Here is an 18,954-nt window from a genome sequence, read left to right on the forward strand (position 1 = left end):
AGGTTGAACTCAAAGTAACATTAAAATCTTGTCTTGTTCAACATCTCTGGCTGCACTGTCTTACATTTGAAACTCTTTCCTGTTTTGTCACGGTCCCGGCCGTCTGGGTTTTCTTTCCTTCTCGCTGTCTGTTGTCTCTCAGGTCGAGCTGTGGGCCGGCTGTTCTCGCTGGGCGGAGCTTCAGTCTCATCTCCTGTCAGTGAGCAGTATTTAAAGTCAGCCTCTGTGGTGGTAATTGGCTCTTTTATGCCTTTACTGTGTGTTGGGGTCGTTCTTTGTTTGTGGCTGAAGGACCCAGCACCTGGTTGTTACCTGTCCACAGCCTGCACGCTCTCTGCTGCTTTCCTGCTCAGCAGCACCAGTCCACAGGTCAATGGAAGATGATCAGACAGTCAAGCGAGACGTCAAAACAAACCTCTTCACCAAGGTCAGTGTAAAGCACTCGCCACTAACTCCTGTTTCCTGGCTGGCAGAGCTCCTGTAGTTACCTGTGTTGGTCTTTCCTACATATCCTGTAAATAAAGCTCTCAGACCTGCTGTCAGTGTGCAGGTTTGCTCTTTCCAGTCCAAGCACTGGTTTATTCAAACACTGCTGTGGGTTTTTGTATGAGCCAGACAAAGATGTTGAGCATCTGCTGAAGCTTCAGAGTTTCAGTCTGGCTCCATTTTTGTGACAGAGGTGGACGTTCTCTGCACAGAGCTGAGATTTAAACAGTTTAACATGTTAATCGTATGTTGGATGGTTTTCTGCTTGGACACAAATGACACACCACAGGGCATGTAAGGAGACGTAGGCGGGCTCTGACTGGATGCTGGATGAAAATGACCATTTTGAACTGGGCGCTGATTTCCTCGGGTTAAATGCTTCAACTTACAATATGAAGCGCCTGGTTATATAAATATAATACAACTGAATAAATGTCCACAGAACAGGTTGTACACTGACATGCACAGTGACATGAATAAAAAAGCGTTACATTTCGTTTCAAACGGGACTGCAGCAGAGACATTAATCAGCTCACAGCAAACTACGAGAAATGGGGCCGCTGACTGTGAGTGCAGAACGAAACCAGCTGCACGATCTGACATTAGGGTGAGGTTTTAAAGTCTGACCTGCAGAGCTGATTGCTGCAGATGCACTGAGATACTGTTAGCTGAATATTTCCCATAAGCAGGATTGTTACAACAATAATTTATCAGAATTTGAGTGTTTACATGTTTCATGATCAAACTGTGACTTTTACTTTGTGGAAGTACAGCAGTGGAGTTCACCTGAGGAGACACTGCGACCTGTTCCAGTCCGGCTAAGATTCGAACTACAGACCTTGTTGCTATGATGTCACAGTGTTAAACCCAGCATACGCCAGTTCTCTCTGTGTTAGCTTCATTTTAATAGGAATGAATATAATTCTGCTCACTAAGAGTGTATTTTCTAGATAAACAGATTCTTTATTGATCCCATAAGTAAAGTTGTTGTGTTACAGCAGCATGATAAAGAATAAAAATAGTAGAGTCTACAGTAAGAGTCTTATACTGTGAGACAGAACAGCTGATCTCAGCCGAACCACCTGCACCTGGCTAAGCGAGTAAAGACGACTACTAACATATCAGGGTCTTAAAAGCAATCAAACAGAAGCAGCAGAGTAATCTGGGAGCTGTAGTTCTTTAAAGACCAAACAATGAGATCCAGACGGCATCTGAAGAAATCACAAAGTGTGACGTCTGTGGATGTGAACACGCTGCTTCAATAGGGCCGACTTCCTTTTTCATTGCTTTCACCATAAGCTCACCACACTCACTGAAGGAAACCACAAAGTGTTCAAAAGAAGAAAAGCTTTAAGATCTCTGAAGAGAGACTTTTCTGTTTCTTCTGCACTGATCTGTGAACACGTCGGCTGCCTTTCAGCTCCTGGCACTGCTGCTCTCAGCTGCACTCGGCTTTGCTCTCTAAGCCGTATCTCACTAGGAGCACGAATGACGCCCAGCTGTGAGGTTACAGAGGTGCAGACTGTGCACCTCGCTGTCACTCAGTGGCACTGCTCGTCACCAGGCAAGGCAGGCAATGGCTTAAATCTTTAGACTGCAGCAGTTTGCAGTGACGATACTGGAGGGAAACATTAACTGTAAGGATTAGTAAGAAGCAAGTGAGGGCAGCTATGAAGAGGATGAAAAAACATGGAAACCTGTGCAGGTGCAGAGATGTCTAGAAAAGAGACTTTTTAACCGGACTGCTTAACACAATCCTGCAGAATGAGAGGATGCCTGAGCAATGGAGAAGAAGTGTACTGGTACTGACTGTCAAGAACAGTGATGAGCAGAGCAGAGAAACATGTGAAGGTGGAGCAGGACATGTACGAGGTGTGAACAATGCTCCCTCAAATTCTTCTTGTCTGAGCGAGCACACAAACTCCCTGAGCGTCCTTTGGTCCACTGTGAGCGACAGCAGACGTGTGCACTGTGGTCACGGCAGCATCGAATCCATCCAAGTCACATGTTTATTAAAATAATCAAATTACAGCATTTATGTTAGACGACTTTTAATTAACTGCTTTAGCCCAGTTACAATGAAAATGTAAACAAATCTTGTTCATGACCTGTAGCATGTTAACACTATTGGAAGGAAAAATAACCTGAACTCCAATAAAGCTCTGACTTGTATGATGAGTCTGAGTCTGGGAGAGAGTCTGTAACTCTCTGTCTGCAAAATACAGTAAATAATGACCAATGTTGGGAAATTAATTATATAGTTACTTCTTCAAAAAAGTATCAAAGTTTTTTGCAGCTGTTTACCTAAAAATGCAGCCAAAGCGTTTTTTTAAACAAACATTTCAAACTATTTACAGAACAATCAGCTGTTTCCGTCAGTTGTTCCGTCTGTCCTGCTCACATCTCCAATGGTTGTACACGTTGTCATTAACGTGGCTTCACTCCACATCAACACCGGTGTCGGCACATAAGTACGCTGTCACAGCCTGTCAACCACGTGGATTAGCTGTGTATAGAATGTGAATCCCATCATTGGCTGGACTGTGGGATAAGGTGGCATCGTTCTGATCCCATACTGGAGCAGCCAGTCACTCACTGACTAACACTGCAGAACAGAAATGTTAACGTATTAACATATTTAACATATTTGTGCTGCAACCACAGGATGTTCAAAAAGGAAACAGTTTTAAGACCTCTGAAACGTGGTTTTTGTCACTCCTGCACTGATCTGTGAACATGGAGACATCGGCTGGTTTCCGGCTCCTGGCTGTGCTGTTCTTGGCTGCATCCAGCTTCTCTCAGGCTCAGACTGTAGAGAAGTACTTCAAGGTTGGTGACACTGTGGTCCTCAACCCTCAACAGGTCTCTGGACCGATCTACAGCATCGTGTGGAAATACGATAAAAACCTGCTGGCTGAGTGGGAGAAAGGCTTGATTGATCTGACATATTACAGCAAGTTTAAAGTCGGAACCACTCTGAACACTGACACAGGAGTGTTGGAGATCAGGGACATGACTTTGGGGGACAATGGACTGTATTCAGTCCATTGTCCGCTCTTCATATCGTCGGAAGAAGAGTTAAAGCGAAGGACTGCTCATATAAAGCTCACATGTAAATCCTCATGTTTTGTTTGTACACGTGACAGTATTTTTTTCTTTTTCTGAAACATGCAGATCAAACTGAGGTAGAGCAGCTGTGTTATTTACCGCTTACATAAAATCCTCTGCAGGATGAACAGGTTAGTTTGCTGCACTGTGATAGACGCCCATTTTAATCTCTGGCTGTACCCACTTTCCTGTTTAGAGGTAAAGTCAGGAAAACAAGATATGTTTTATAATCCTTTTTTCTCTCTCCTCATGTTCTACTTAACCGGTTCATGCTCAGCTCCTTTATTAGAATTAAAATTTAGACTGAAATAAAAGTTGTATCTCGATCTCTGGGTGGCTCAGGTGGTCGTGCAGATCAGCTACTGATCGGAAGGTTGGTGGTTCGATCCTTGGCTCCCCCAGTCTGCATGCCAAATATCCTTGGACAAGATACTAACCCGAGCTGCCCTCCGATGCGTCCATCGGAGTGTGAATGTAGTTTAGGTTGTGGGTGAATGAGGCATGTTGTATAGAGCGCTTTGAGTACTCCAGGAGAGGAGAAAAGCGCTGTATAAGAATCAGTCCATTTACCATCTCTTAATATTATATTATTATTATAATTAATAGTTAACAGTTAGCTTTGCACAAAGATAGATGGTAGAAACGTCCAAAGAGCTACTTTTTACTTTAAGTACATTTCAGAGCCTGTACTTTTTAACTACTCGAGTAAAGAAGTTTAATCAGTACTTCAACTTTTGCTGGAGAATTTATTAATGGTATTATCTATACTTCTACTTAGATACAGGATGTCTGTGCTTTTGCCACGTCTGACTGATAGATGAGTTACTGTTAATAGTCACAGTAACTGTTTCACATGGAAGTGAGAAAAGGCAGCAGCTTTCCAAGACTTCAGCGAGTTTTATCAGTAAAGGCAAACACGTTATAAGAGAGATTTCCTCGTGCTGGTCGGCGTAAGTTTGTTTCCTCTTTCTATATTTGGCCGAATGAAACAACTTTAGTTTCAGCCAAACTGGAACAAATAAAACTCTGAAATAAACTAAATATCACCTGTTAGATTTGACTTGAGTGATTCTGAGAGCGCGCTGTCCTCAGGGTCCCCCCCCGACTGTCTCAGCATTATTGGAATCATTTGCACAGATTGGATTATATATATTATTGGATTGGATGATAAAGCAGTGAGTCGGTGTAAGGAGAGGACATCCTGATCACCGGGTCAGCAAACGAGTGAACTTCAGAGAAGCTCTGAGTGATGGAGACAGCTGCTAAAGGAGAGGAGGAAGTGACGACGAACTTGATGATGAAACTTTGTCTCGACCAGAAACATCAAACCCGAGTTAAAGTTGACGCCTGCACTCTGCTGACAGCTCCAGGAAAGCTGCTGAGCGGGTGTTGCTCAGAATAATCACTCTGGCTGAACTCTGGCTCTGAAACAATAATGAACAGCGACCAGCAGCAGCTGCCTGGCTGGTGATCAGACTCTCAGTTATATCTAATGTAGATGTGTTTGGCTACCATGTCACAGATATGTGATGTTTTCTATCTTTATTTGGAGTTTAAAGCAAAAACATAAATTAATTAGACATGAAGTTGTTGATAAACTTCTGGAGAGTTTGGAGTTTGTTTAGACTGAGTTTTGTTATCATTTGTTTCTATGATTATTCTAGATTAACAGTAATCTTCATATGTATCCATATGTCATCATACACACATATCTAACTGATTACTGGGAGTTCTCTAACAGAGAGTATTGTGTTTAGACTTCTTGCATGTCCTTCATTGGCCTTCCTGGTGTCTTCTTATCTCTCATCATTAAGTTGTTGTCTTTGGTTCTGTGCTCTGCTGTTTAGTCACTTCCTGTTGTGCTTTGCTCTTTGTTTACTTCTTTTGTTTGTTGTTGTCTGTTCAGGAGTTTGTTCAGGATCTTTTAGATTCACTTTAATTAAAACTTCGTTGTGTTTACTTTGTCTGCTCGCTGCATTTGGGTCATTTTGGCAAAACTGTGGGAGGAACATCCTGGAATCAGCAAAGACTGAGACTGCGCTCAGTGTAGGAAACCACAGGCTGTACGGAAGAGGAAAAGGGTTTGAGACCTCTGACACGTGGTTTGCTGTCACTCCTGCACTGATCTGTGAACATGACGCTCTCGGCTGGTTTCTGGCTCCTGGCTGTGCTGCTCTTGGCTGCATCCAGCTTCTCTCAGGATCAGATTGTAAAGAAGTACTTTGAGGATGGTGACACGCTTCAGCTCAGCCCTCAGCCGGTTTCTGAAAAGATCACCAGCATCGTGTGGTATTGTGATGAATACCTGCTGGCTGAGTGGGTGAAAGACTTGATTGAGCTGAGAGATCACATCTCGTTTAAAGGCCGAACCACTCTGAACACTGACACAGGAGTGTTGGAGATCAGGGACATGACTGCAGCGGACACTGGAGTGTATTCAGTGGAGATCAACAACCAGGTCCAGAGTCAGGTTTATAAGACAGTGGCGGTCGAAGCAGTGCCTCAGCCTGAGGTGAGTGTGATGCCGCTGTTGTGTAACTCAACCTCAGAGAGCTGCACACTGAGCTGTGACGGAGACATCAGCGCTGCTGGGCCTGTCGAGTATTCCTGGAAGATCGGAGACGGAGAGTGGAAGCAGTCAGGAACGAACATGGAGATCATCAATAATGAGGAAACACAGCGTGTTACGAATTTCATCTGCAGGATGAAGAATCCAGTGAGTGCGAGAGACAGCAAACCTCTCCCTAACCCACTCTTCCAAATGCCTTCCTTTCCATCTTCATCATCACCGATGACGGTCAGTGACGATACAGAGAGTGAACCGCTAACAAAGGCCCAGATTACAAATGGAGTTTAGGCGCTGTGACCTCTGGGGTCGCGGGGGTCTTTGTGGTCGTCCACCTGTTGAGGCAGAAACGAGAGACGCTCCACGTCTGTAAATGCAGTAAAAGTGATGATGATGATGATGCAGTTTAAAGTCGAGTATCTGCTTTGATTTCCTGATGAAGATTAAAGCCTATCTGCTCTCCTTAAACCAAAGTTGATGTTTGTTAGCTTGTAAAACGTTTCTGCTTTATTTCCACACTAATGATCATCATGGTCGGCCATGTTTGTAGTTTTTCTTTAAATCATTTCTTGTCTTTTTTAGAGTTTTTGTATCTCCCTTGTCTGCACTTGTCATTGATATATTAGTTCCTCTTTCATCATTACTCATTATGGTGATTTGTGTTTTCTGCACCTTTGATGTTTTCACTTCCTGTTTTTGTCAGTTTTCCGTCCTTCGTGTTCGTAGCGCCGAGTTAGTTTCGCCCCCTCAGGTCTGTGGTTTTATATGTCTGACTTTCTTATGTCAGACTGTTTTTTTCATCTCTGTCTTTATTTATATTTTCTGTGAAGTGCCTTCAGGGTTCAATATTTTCCATGATTTTTTATTTCTTTGAACTTTGCATTTAAAACTCACCTTTGAAAAATGATTCTTGCCTGAAGTGTCCTTTCTTCCTGCAACTCTTATACAGATCGTGTTTAGAAAGTAATTAGAAAGTAATTATTTATCTTTAATTATTTCATGTTTTTAAAATGATTGTTCATTGTTCGGTCCTGATGAGCCGTACCACTCTGACTTTCATAGATTTCTTTAATTTCCACTTTACTGGAATAAAATGCTTCGATTTGCAGAAAAACTCTGCTTTGTGTGAGCATTTCCAATTTAAAGTTTTATCGCTGACCATAAACATGTTAGAAGAGAGATTTCCTCATGTTAGTCAGCTTCATTCAAGACCCAAGATTCTTTATTTGTCACATGCGTAGTTATACGAGTACAACACAATGCTCCTCGACGGTGCAAAAAGAGAACATTATATACAGTAAGTGAACATATACAAGGAGGACATTATAGTAAGTGAGTGGATTCTATAGATTAAGTAACTAAAATAAAATAAAACAATCTGGAAATATAAGAAAATCTGAGACTGTACATTGTGTGAGTGGGTGTTAAAGTGTCTTGTGCCGTAGTGAGGCACAAGACACTTTAATAGCAGTATATGAATGACTACGAGGTTAGTCATTCATATACTGCTGCATGGGCTGGGCTGTAGTTACATCCTAAGGTTTTAAAAACTGAGCTTAAATAAATGATTAGCGGTAATAAAAGCCGAGGGAGGTCAACAGTGATCACTGACTGTTTTACGAGCTTTTTGAGATCAAATAGAAGAAAATACAAACATGCATTAAAGCAGGAACTGCACACCTAGCCATCAAACATTTATTAAAGTATCTTGATGCATGCTCAATCATCCAGGAAAGTAAATCTCCAAAAGTTGATTCTGTTCATCTGGACGCAGCGTTTTGTGGGAGAAACGTTTGGTCACTCATCCAGGTGACTTCTTTAGTCTCAGCTGACTGCAGGTTTCAATCTTATAAACAGTACATTTGCATGATGACTGAAACCAGCCCACTGAGGGAACAATGGGCTGGGAGGCCAGTTCCTTAGTCTTAATTATGCAAATTCTCATGACCATTGATCAACAACCACTGACTGTTCCAGAAACACTTCCCTTGTGCTTTTGGAAATCTGTTTTTTCCTATTTCCGTTGTGTTTTGTATGCTTTTGCTGCGTTTTTCTTAGTGCTGGTGTTTTCTCAAGTTGCAGTCTGTTTGGCCTCTCAGGGCCACCGTATAAAACAGTGTGATCATCGAACATTTTAGTGCAAAGAATAACAAACCCATTGGACTCACAATATCTCCCATGCTTATTTACTCTCCATGTCTTTCAGACAGTTACTTAGACAAACTAGCCTGTTCACATTTTCAGGGCAGCTCTTTTTTGTTACTATGTGACCTGTAAGTGAGAAGAGTCTGTCACATGGGACAGAAGTGGCAGGACTAATCAGATACTTACAGGCCAGGACAGACAGCTGTGGGTGGTCTCTGTTCGACTGGACCACCACTGCAGCGGGCAGTCTGTGTCGCTGATGGTGGATTCTGCTCTGTACAAACTCAGGGCCCCGTTACGCAGAGCTTCCTCATCTGAGTCTGAAGACAATGAAGAGAGGAGGACGATCTTTCTTTGCTGGCTCCTTTGTGGTGGCATTTTTACACTGTTCCTGCAGCAGGGCCTCAAGGCTGGTTCAAACTTCTTCTTGCTCTCCCCTTACAAGCAACTTTAAAACCTTAAAGTGTGGGTTAGTAGGGGAATTTTTTAATGTATGTATATGCTCGAACCGGCAACCTTCTGATTACAAGGCGAACGCCCAACTCTTGAGCCACGATCGCCCTTAATTAAGCGAAACAAAACAGTCAGATAAGTCAAACTTTGCTCAACTCATTCTTCTTGCTTCCTCCACTTCACTAATGTTGAATTTTTTCGCAGCTGCTCTATTCCCATGTTGTTGCAGTATATGAATGACTAACCTCGTATTGTGGATGGATTATCTCAGTTGTTCTCCTGACTGAAGTTTGGTCTGTTTACAGCATCCTGCCATGAGATTACATTTGTCCCTAACCATCTGTACGTTTGAATTTTTTCACAAATCAACCAGCTTCTCTCAACCAGATGGAGAGTGGGAGGAGATGTGGCGATCTTCAATTTGTATAAAATACAGCATGTTAAAAATGCTGCCTACTCACCCTGAGAGGAGAAATCATCTGAGAGCACTTCAGATACTGCAGGAGTCTGACTCTGTCTGTCTTTTCTTACTTACTGCAGAATGAAGAACTGAGAATGTGAGAAAGACACCTGGAGAATAATCCACAGTGTCCACTTTCAGTTTCAGTTGCTGTGACGAGATCCTCGGTGATGCTGCCAGTTTCCCTGGTGGTCTACTCTTTTTTTTTTTTTTTTTGCATCAGACACAAAAGCTTCAGAGGCTGTTGGATTGGTGTGCAGACAACACCTCGGACCTCAATACCAGCAAGACAAAAGAGCTGGTGGTCGACTTTAGAAGGAGGAAGTCTGAGCTGCAGCCCAGACTGAATTATAAAGCTAATAAACATGATCATGACTCGAGTACAGGAGGTGAAAATACTTTGATCATGCATGTTCAATTATAAGATTAAAACACTGGAAAACCTGCAGCTAACCAAATAAATACCTATTTTTTTTAGCCATAATGATTAATGTTTAGTAGGAAATGTTTAATATCTCATGAAAAGCAGAGGCTACATTCATACTCTCATGTGTGTTATGCGCTGTGCTGGTTTCCTTTTCACAGCTATGACACTCACTGCACTCACTTAGTAAACCACAAAGAGTAGAGAAAAGTAAAAGAGTAACACCGTCGAATAGTTTGTGTCACTGCACTGATCTGTGAACATGGAGACGTCGGCTGGTTTCTGGCTCCTGGCTGTGCTGCTCTTAGCTGCAACCAGCTTCTCTCAGGATCAGACTGTGAAGTACTTCAAAGTTGGTGACACACTTCAGCTCAGCCCTCAGCCGGTCTCTGAACAGATCTACAACGTCGTGTGGAAATACGGCAAGAACCTGCTGGCTGAGTGGGCGAAAGACCAGATTCCTCTGACATATTACAGCAAGTTTAAAGGACGAACCACTGTGAACACTGGCACAGGAGTGTTGGAGATCAGGAACATGACTGCGGCGGACACTAGACTGTATTCAGTGGAGATCAACAACCAAGTCCAGAGTCAGGTATATCAGATTGTGGAGATCGAAGCAGTGCCCCAGCCTGGGGTGAAAGTGACGCCGCTGTTGTGTAATTCAACCTCAGAGAGCTGTAAACTGGTGTGTGACGGAGTCATTAACAAAGCCGGGCCTGTCGAGTACTTCTGGAAGAAGGATGAAGGAGAGTGGGATCAGTCAGGAAAGGAGATGGAGATCCTGAATGATGGCGAAACACAGCGTGTGAAAACTTTCTCCTGCAGGATGAAGAACCTGGTGAGTGAGAGCGACAGCGAGCCCATCGATAATCCGCTCTACCAGGAGAAAACCCCCGACTGTGGACTCTGTGTCACACTTTCAGGTGCTGTGATGAGATCCTTGGCGATCCTGACTCCGTGTTGGGCGGCTGTGTGTTTGTGGACAAAACGAAAGACTCTTCGTAAATGCACAAACACACACAGCTGAAGCTGAACCACCGCCTTAATTTCCTGGTGTAGTGTGTTGATAATATTTTGCCTTTTAAAGCTGACGTTCAATAATTCTGTTGTAATAATTATCAGATAAAGCTCAGTTTGGTCTGTCCTGTGCAGACTGTTTGCTGTGGTGGTTTTTACAAGCTTGGGTTTCTGTTGTAACAGCTTGGTTTGGCTTCATCGAGGAGTCAGCTGTTAAACACAAAGTGTCCTCTCCTGATCTAACAGTGTCCTCAGAGAGAGAACAGCTCCACTCTAGAGTTTTATTTGTGTGGCCCAGATCACACATACAGGTTCAAACAGCTTCACTGGCAAAAAATGTGTCTAAAACAATTTCCTTTCTGAAGCTGAAAAACGGTTCATTATTCGAAGCTTGTCAACACAGCGCTCTTTGGTGACATCTGGTGGCCAAACATATGAAGCGCAGCTTGAATCTACAACATAGTGAACTGCTTCATTATGATTTCCCACAGAGCTGAAGTGACAGCTTCTGTTTAACATCATGACAGTTCTGTGTGAGATCGGGCTGATGTGCTGCTTTGAGCATGTGTAAAAAAATGATGTCTATTTTAATAATAACTAATTTCAATGAATAAACCTTCCTTCTTTAAACATGTGCCGTGTTCTGCCTTTGCTTTGACTTCTTGCAGTTTTTTTTACCAATAAGAAAATCTCTTTATATAACAATGTACAACACAGTCTTATAATAAACTGGAAGTATGCTTGTGCTGTGGGGTCCCTGCAGCCATGTGATAATGTAATTAACCAGTGGTTATACGTGTATGGGTGGTTAGCACTGTTGCCTCACAGCGAGAAGGTCCTGAGTTCAATTCCTCCACCAGGCCAGGGTCTTTCTATGTGGAGTTTGCATGTTCTCCCCGTGTTTGCGTGGGTTCTCTCCGGGTACTCCAGACACGCATGCAGTTAGTAGAAACTGTGTGTGAGTGGCTGTCTGTGTCTATGCTCCCTGCGAACCTGGAAAGGATAAACAGCTGGACGTATAATGTGGTTCTTAAGTACATTTTAGACCTGGGAACAGATTTGCTCATGAACTGGTTTTTATTTAGGAGCGTCCTCTCTTCCTGGCTTAAAAAACAGGAACAGGGTGCAGGACCTCTGACGCTGCTGTTACTTCTGCACTGATCTGTGAACATGGAGACATCAGCTTAACCAGCTTCTCTCAGTCTGTAAAGAAGTGCTTTAAGGTTGGCGACACTGTGGTCCTCAAACCTCTCAGTATCTCTGGACTGACCACCAGCATCTGTCTGTGTATCTGCTCTGCTGCCTGCTCTGAGCACAGGAATAAAATCTTTTATTAGACTTTTGTTCAAACACCTGGTTAACTCCAGCAGGTCATCAAGGTTACTGACAGCTTATTCTGAAACCGTGAACACTGCTTCATGCCAAACATCTCTGGATCGAATCTGGAAGTTGTTATCTGAACACAACTCGACCAAGAGCTGATCTAATAACTCCTGCTGTTTGTTTGAACAGCCCTCAGGATTGGGATTTCCTGGAGTTTAAAAACACTGTAGTACCAAAGAGCCAAAAGTCACATCCCACCACAAACACACTGATGTAAAGGAACATGCAACAAACACCAAATTACCTTCTATCCACTTTTACAACCAGTAGAACTTAATCTGGTTTGTGAATTCGGGATTGGCACCAGACAGGAACATTTACAGCGGGGCAGTCAGCTTACTCAGTCTACTTCTTCATATAATCACAGACACTATATTCATGTCCTCATGTGTGTTATGCACTGGGCTGACTTCCTTGTCACAACTGTTTTCATGATCATGCTTCCCACAAAAGAAAACCACAAAGATTAGAGAAAAGGAAGCTTTAAGACTGCTGCAAAGACTCACTTCTGCACTGATCTGTGAACATGGAGACGTCGGCTGGTTTCTGGCTCCTGGCTGTGCTGCTCTTAGCTGCAACCAGCTTCTCTCAGGATCAGACTGTGAAGTACTTCAAAGTTGGTGACACACTCCAGCTCAGCCCTCAGCCGGTCTCTGAACAGATCTACAGCGTCGTGTGGAAATACGGCAAGAACCTGCTGGCTGAGTGGGCGAAAGACCAGATTCCTCTGACATATTACAGCAAGTTTATTGGCAGAACCACTCTGAACACTGGCACAGGAGTGTTGGAGATCAGGGACATGACTGCAGCGGACACTGGAGTGTATTCAGTGGAGATCAACAACCAGGTCCAGAGTCAGGTTTATAAGACAGTGGCGGTCGAAGCAGTGCCTCAGCCTGAGGTGAGTGTGATGCCGCTGTTGTGTAACTCAACCTCAGAGAGCTGCACGCTGAGCTGTGACGGAGACGTCAGCGCTGCTGGGCCTGTCGAGTATTTCTGGAAGCTCGGAGATGGAGAGTGGAAGCAGTCAGGAACGAACATGGAGATCATCAATAATGAGGAAACACAGCGTGTCCCAACTTTCTCCTGCAGGATGAAGAATCGAGTAAGTGAGAGAGAAAGCAAACCTCTCTTTAATCCACTCTTCCAAATAAAACCTGCAGACTGTGGACACTGGATTATAGTTTTAGGTGCTGTGATGAGATCTCTGGCGATCGTGGCGCTCTTTGTTGCCGTCGTCTACTTTTTGTGCCAGAAACTTCCTTCTGTCTGTGTCTGTAAACACAGAAAAGGTCATAATGATGCAGTTTAATGTTGACCATCACCTTTGGTTTCCTGGTGAAGACTAAAGCACGTCAGTCCTGAAAGTTCACATTTATTTGCTCATAAAACTGTTCTGCTTATTTTCTATAGCAGTGATAATCACCAGGCTGTCATGGCCATGGTCTGCCATGTTTGTAGTTTTCTCTGTTCTTGTGCCTTTTACAGTATTTGTATTTGTCTGTTTCCCCTCTTTAACAGTAAGTATTAAAAGCTGACGTTTGTTCATCGTCTCTGCCTCCAGCGTCTTTGCTTCATCAAACAGAATCAAGTTTGATAAAAAAATCGATGATTGAAGAGAAATGCTTTGTGATGCAGTCTAACATCATTATGGCTTTTAAAAATTTGACTAAAGCAACACCTGGAAACATTTGCAACCAGTCTTTTTCCTCCAATCAGAAACAAGATTGAATGATAACGCTCACACTGCACATGCTCAGTGAGACCTGCCACATTTATTTAAAAAAGTGCAAAACTAGATTTTTGAGCTCCATTTTTCTTCTTAAGTTCTTGAACTTCTTCAGGAGGATCCTGAGGAGTTCGAGTTGACGAAGCTGTGACTTCTGTCTCCACCACTGCTCAGACTTCCTAATGTGGGTCTTTAAAGCAGGGCTGTTATCTCATGGCGGTCAGTCAAGGCTCTGACATCAGCCTTCAGTGGTTCAGAGGGATTATAAAAAGGTTTTTGGGACTTCCCCTTCACAAATGTTTTCATGATGAGGCTCACCACACATCTACTGAAGGAAACCACAGGAAGCACTGAAGGGAAAAAGATACCTGCTGATCTGTTTCCGACCCTCACCTGTAGTCATGAGCTCTGGGTGATGATGGATACAAGCAGGGGGTGAGCTTCCTGGTGGCTTGTTTGTAGTTTTAAAGCTGTTGTGGTTCTGGGTCCTGTTTTTGAGTTTTGTATCTTGTAAATAATTAATCGTTTGTTGTGTTTAGACTTCTCAGTGTTTTTCATGTTTCCTGTTTTATTTTGAAAGTGTCTTGTCTCTTCTGTATTCATGAGGAGGGTCCGTCATCATCCCAGTTCCTCCCAGTTTAGGTTTTCTGTTTTAGTTGTCTTGCAGGGGGACGAGCTGCCTGTGAGCCTTCTTGCATTTGTAAAGCAGATTCAGCAGCAGAAACACAAATGTGTGTGTGTGTGTGTGTGTGTGTGTGTGTGTGTGTGTGTGTGTGTGTGTGTGTTATTGGGAAGCTTCTCTGGGAAATAACTTTATCTGTTTATCTGTTCTAATTCTGAAATGTTGGGAGAGCAAAAGCCAGAGCAGCTGTAGCTGTGTGAGGGAGGCAGGATTAGGACCCGATTAGCAGGACGTGGGCTCAAAGCAGCTTTACTGCAGGACTACAAAGACCTACAGCACATACAAGACAAAGGCTCCTGACATGTGTCATCACAACACCATGCACAGCTGTGTGCACTCTTTATATTTCAGCTTGGATGGCTAATATTAGAGTGTTCAATTATAAACTACATTTAGTGTTCAGTAAAATGTGGAAAAAGACGCGTACAGACACAGCATTAAAAAAACACCACCTGAAAACCCTCCAAAATATGACGTATTAGAATAGACAGGTATGTTATAAGATACTCACTGCAAAGTAGCTTACAGGAGAATGCTACCAGCAGCTGTGATGCTGCATACTGTGCATGTATGTGAGATAGAAAGTACTTACATAGAAAACACAGAGAAAAAACGGGTGTGAATGAGGCACGTTGGGCAAAGCGCTACGAGAGTAGAAAAGCCAACCATTCACCATCTACTTCTGTGTAATATCATCCAATACCACAGGGTGGCGCTGTGAGCCAGTGTTGGAAGAGGACAGCAAACGGTCTGAAAGTGCTGAAGTCCCAGATGAGACTGGAAAACAACAAGTGATGATGAAGTTTGTCAGACTGGAAAGCTCAAAGTGCCGTTACTGCTGATGCTGAGGGGAGCAAACATGCACTTGATTACTGAAGCCAGTCCACAGGTTTTAAAGCCAATTATGTGGTACTGGGCTGTGGGAGCCACTTATTTGTCCACACACAGTATGTAAAAGCCCGTTTATTTCCCAAATCCACCATAAAGACGTTATACCAGCCAGAGGGCAGTGAGTCATGATGCCGTCACGTCTCACACAACATAAAAGGTGGACTTTGCTTCTTGGTCTGAAAAGTGAAGCCAGCTTGCTTTATAATGACGCCTCTGCACGGCTCAGCCTGCAGTCATGACCCACTGTGACTGATCAGCATCACCCAAGCTGTGGGCTGGAGGATCTCGATCTGTCATCAGAGGGACATCTACACTCTGCAGTGAGCCTGCGTGTGTGTTTGAACAGTGGAAGAACGTGCATGCTCCACAGAAAGGTCGGCAGGAAGTTTGAACAGCGACCCTTCCTCCTGTAAGGTAACAGTGCTGTGCACAGCAGCTCTGCATCTCAGCCCAAACACTGCACCTTCTTATATCTTACTGAGGCAACTGTTTCTGGTAAATCACTGTCATGCAGTGGTGAAAACCCGAGTACAAGTGTGCAAACTCAGTTAGCTCCTTTTGCGTGTTGAATTGTCTTCCTGAGTGAAAATGTTTACGTTTTTCTTGCTAAGGTTGTTGCATGCTGCAGTGTCAGTGAGGCTCAGTGTGAGGGGGTGCTTGGCCAGGAAGCTTGAGGCAGAGGTGAGAAGTTTTGCTGCACATCAAAGTTTCCCTGAAGCAGAAACAAAATAACTATTTGAATTTGGGGTTTGACTTCTTTCCAGTTTTCGCCACAGGTCTCACCGCAGTCACTGAAGGGAAACACAGCAGTGCAGAGAGTGGTTCAAGCCCTTGCATACATCTGTCACTTCAGTGCTGATTGGTGGACATGCTGTTTGCTGCACTGAACTCTTCTGGAGCCCAGATTTTTCTCTCATACTTCAAGGTTGGTGGCACACTGGTCCTCAGTCCTGCCTGGGCCTACGGTAAAAACCTGCTGGCTGAGTGGGTGAAAGGCTCGATTCCTCTGAGATATTAAAGCAGATTTAAAGGCCGCTCAGACCTGAACACGACCACCGGGGTGTTGGAAATCCACAACATGACTGCAGCGGATACTGGAGTGTATTCAGTGGAGATCAACAACCAGGTCCAGTGTTGGTTTATCAGACTGTGGAGATCAAAGATGTGCCCCAGCCTGAGGTGAGCGTGCAGCCGCCAGCGTGTCGCGTGAACTCAGAGGACTGAGCTGTGATGGAGACACTGATCAAAATGGGCCTGTTGAGTACTTCTGGAAGAAGGATGATGGAGAGTGGGAGCAGTCAGGAAAGAAGATGGAGATCCTCAATAATGAGGAAACAGCGTGTGAAAACTTTCTCCTGCAGGATGAAGAACCTGGTGAGTGAGAGCGACAGCGAGCCCATCGATAATCCGCTCTACCAGGAGAAAACCCCGGCTGTGGACTCTGTGTCACACTTTCAGGTGCTGTGATGAGATCCTTGGCGATCCTGGCTCCGTGTTGGGCGGCTGTGTGTTTGTGGACAAACGAAAGACTCTTCGTAAATGCAGAAACACACACAGCTGAAGCTGAACCACCGCCTTAATTTCCTGCTGTAGATAAAAGTGAATATTTTACTTTTTAAAGCAAAATAGTTATCAGATAAAGTCTGTTTGCTGTGGTTGTTTTACAAGCTTGGGTTTCTGTTGTAACAGCTTGGTGTGGCTTCATCAAGGAGTCAGCTGTTATACACAGTGTCCTCTCCTGCAGCAGCAGTGTCCACAGAGAGAACAGCTCCACTCTAGAGTTTTATTTGTGTGGCCCAGATCACACATACAGGTTCAAAAAGCTTCACTGGCAAAACACAGTATTTAAATCAATGAAAAACAATTTAGAAACAATTTCAAACAAATAAAAACCAGAAATGTTTGCAAAATATAAAGATGCATACAGACACAGAAGAACAGAAAGGAAGCAAAGCTGGTGCTGCTCTCACTGCAGACTGCAGCTTAGTTACAGCTCTGCATCCTCCAAGTACGAGTCTGTTGTGTTTGTCAGAATTTATTTGAATTAAAACTGAAAAACAAAACCGAGAAGTACCAAATAACTGTGATACAAAGCAGAAAAAATACTATGATTGAGTCAAAATTTGAAAATGCTGCAATGATTCAGTGAAATGTACAAACGCAGAAGTGCAGCACACAAGGTGAACGAGTTTGTACAACTCTAACAAGCTTGAAACTGAATCTTTGTTGTGAGCAGCTCTGTCAGCATCCTCGGGATGACGTCTCCAGGCTTCTTCTTTGTTCTGGTCCCTGTCAGGATGATCCCACACTGCTTCAGTCAGGCTGAGGTCGGCTCTGTGGAGGCCCTTCCATGACTGTTGGTGTCCTGCGGTGTGTTATTATATCCACGTGTGCTTTCACTGCACTGAAGTGTGTTTGCTGGAACAGGAAGCTGCTGGTATTGTATGGCAGATCAAAATATGATGGAACTTTCTGTGTTAATAATTCATATCTCCAACAGCCATACTGACTATAATCTGAGCCAAACACGTCAGATGTGGGTTCATCTCTCCGTCAGACCTGTTCCTCTGATCTTCGGTCCAGTTGACAGCCGTCCTTCACTGGATCCTCTCATCACCAACGATGATGACACCGCCTACAGAGATGAGATCCAGCGGCTGTCAGATTGGTGTAACTACAATAACCTCACCCTAAAAACCAAGAAAACCAAGGAAGTGGTCATGGACTTCTGCAGAACAAGAACTGATCCCCCTCCCCTCTCCATGAAAGGTGACTGTGTGGAGAGGGTGTCCTCCTTTAAGTTCCTCGGCACCCACATATCTGAGGACCGATCTTGGTCCACAAACACATGAGCCCTGGTGATGAAAGCCCAGCAGCGCCTCCATTTTCTGAGGGTCCTGAGATGGAACAGGCTGCAGACTGACCTCCTGTCCTTCTGCCGTGCCACTATGGAGAGCGTGCTGGTGCACGCCATCCCTGTGCGGTACGCTAGTTGCACAACAGCTGACAAGAAGAGCCTACAGAGGGTCATCAGAAGTGCAGAGAAGCTGTCCACTCCCCTCACTGGACTTATTTATTTATTTATTATATTATATAACTGCCCTTGTATGCAGCCCCACAATGTTTCTGTTTCAGTGTTTCTTACACATACACCATGTGTATAGTTCACTCACATATACGTTTTCTCTTCTTTACTTTTGCACCTTTGTGGTCCAGCTACCCAAATTTTGCTCTAAGTCTCTCAGGTCCTGTGTCAGGTCTTTGCTGGATGCTTTCCTCTTTCTGAAAGACGTGACCTTTGCTGCTCATCTGCTGTAGAAAGTTTTTAGACCTCACACTTCTTCTTTTGTCCAGTTTCCTCAGATTTTTTAACAACGTGGTGCACACCTTTGTAAATGTGTGTTGGTGCAAAAGTGTTATTTTATCTCAAAGTGTGTTATCTTTGGCTCAAGACTTTTGCACAGCACTCCAAAGCACTAAAAGAAAACGGATTCCCCCAGAATCCCCAAACATGGTTTTGACCAACAGCCCTCATTCATGGTTCTGTGAGTGTTTCACTGATGAGCTGTGGGAGGTTAACAGGTTACTGTGAGAGTGAAAGAGCAGG

The 18,954-nt window shown here is 43.8% G+C and overlaps 3 protein-coding genes and 1 pseudogene across 3 annotated transcripts; all 4 read left to right on the forward strand.

Moving 5' to 3' along the window:
- The first annotated feature begins 5,721 nt into the window (after positions 1-5,721).
- LOC146560667 (lymphocyte function-associated antigen 3-like) lies at positions 5,722-6,577 on the forward strand. Its single transcript, XM_085243133.1, has one exon. It carries the CDS (start codon positions 5,729-5,731, stop codon positions 6,449-6,451), a length of 723 nt encoding a protein of 240 aa, XP_085099259.1. The 5' UTR covers positions 5,722-5,728; the 3' UTR covers positions 6,452-6,577.
- A 3,327-nt stretch (positions 6,578-9,904) lies between these two features.
- LOC146560668 (SLAM family member 9-like) lies at positions 9,905-10,672 on the forward strand. Its single transcript, XM_085243160.1, has one exon. The coding sequence runs from the start codon at positions 9,905-9,907 to the stop codon at positions 10,670-10,672; it is 768 nt and encodes a 255-aa protein (XP_085099286.1).
- A 1,899-nt stretch (positions 10,673-12,571) lies between these two features.
- LOC146560669 (SLAM family member 9-like) lies at positions 12,572-13,578 on the forward strand. The gene has a single exon (XM_085243134.1). The coding sequence runs from the start codon at positions 12,572-12,574 to the stop codon at positions 13,355-13,357; it is 786 nt and encodes a 261-aa protein (XP_085099260.1). The 3' UTR covers positions 13,358-13,578.
- Positions 13,579-16,215: 2,637 nt separating this feature from the next.
- On the forward strand, positions 16,216-16,814 carry LOC146560670 (uncharacterized; annotated as a pseudogene).
- Positions 16,815-18,954: the final 2,140 nt, after the last annotated feature.

The sequence above is a fragment of the Mchenga conophoros genome, linkage group LG13 (assembly GCF_057382185.1).
Source record: "Mchenga conophoros isolate Kocher_MC1m ecotype Shallow Benthic linkage group LG13, M_conophoros_male_GT1.1, whole genome shotgun sequence".
NCBI lineage: Eukaryota > Metazoa > Chordata > Actinopteri > Cichliformes > Cichlidae > Mchenga > Mchenga conophoros.

What these genes read in the sequence shown, in the direction of transcription:
- LOC146560667 (XM_085243133.1), top strand. Translation starts at nt 5,729, where the DNA reads ATGACGCTCTCGGCTGGTTTCTGGCTCCTGGCTGTGCTGCTCTTGGCT.
- LOC146560668 (XM_085243160.1), top strand. Translation starts at nt 9,905, where the DNA reads ATGGAGACGTCGGCTGGTTTCTGGCTCCTGGCTGTGCTGCTCTTAGCT.
- LOC146560669 (XM_085243134.1), top strand. Translation starts at nt 12,572, where the DNA reads ATGGAGACGTCGGCTGGTTTCTGGCTCCTGGCTGTGCTGCTCTTAGCT.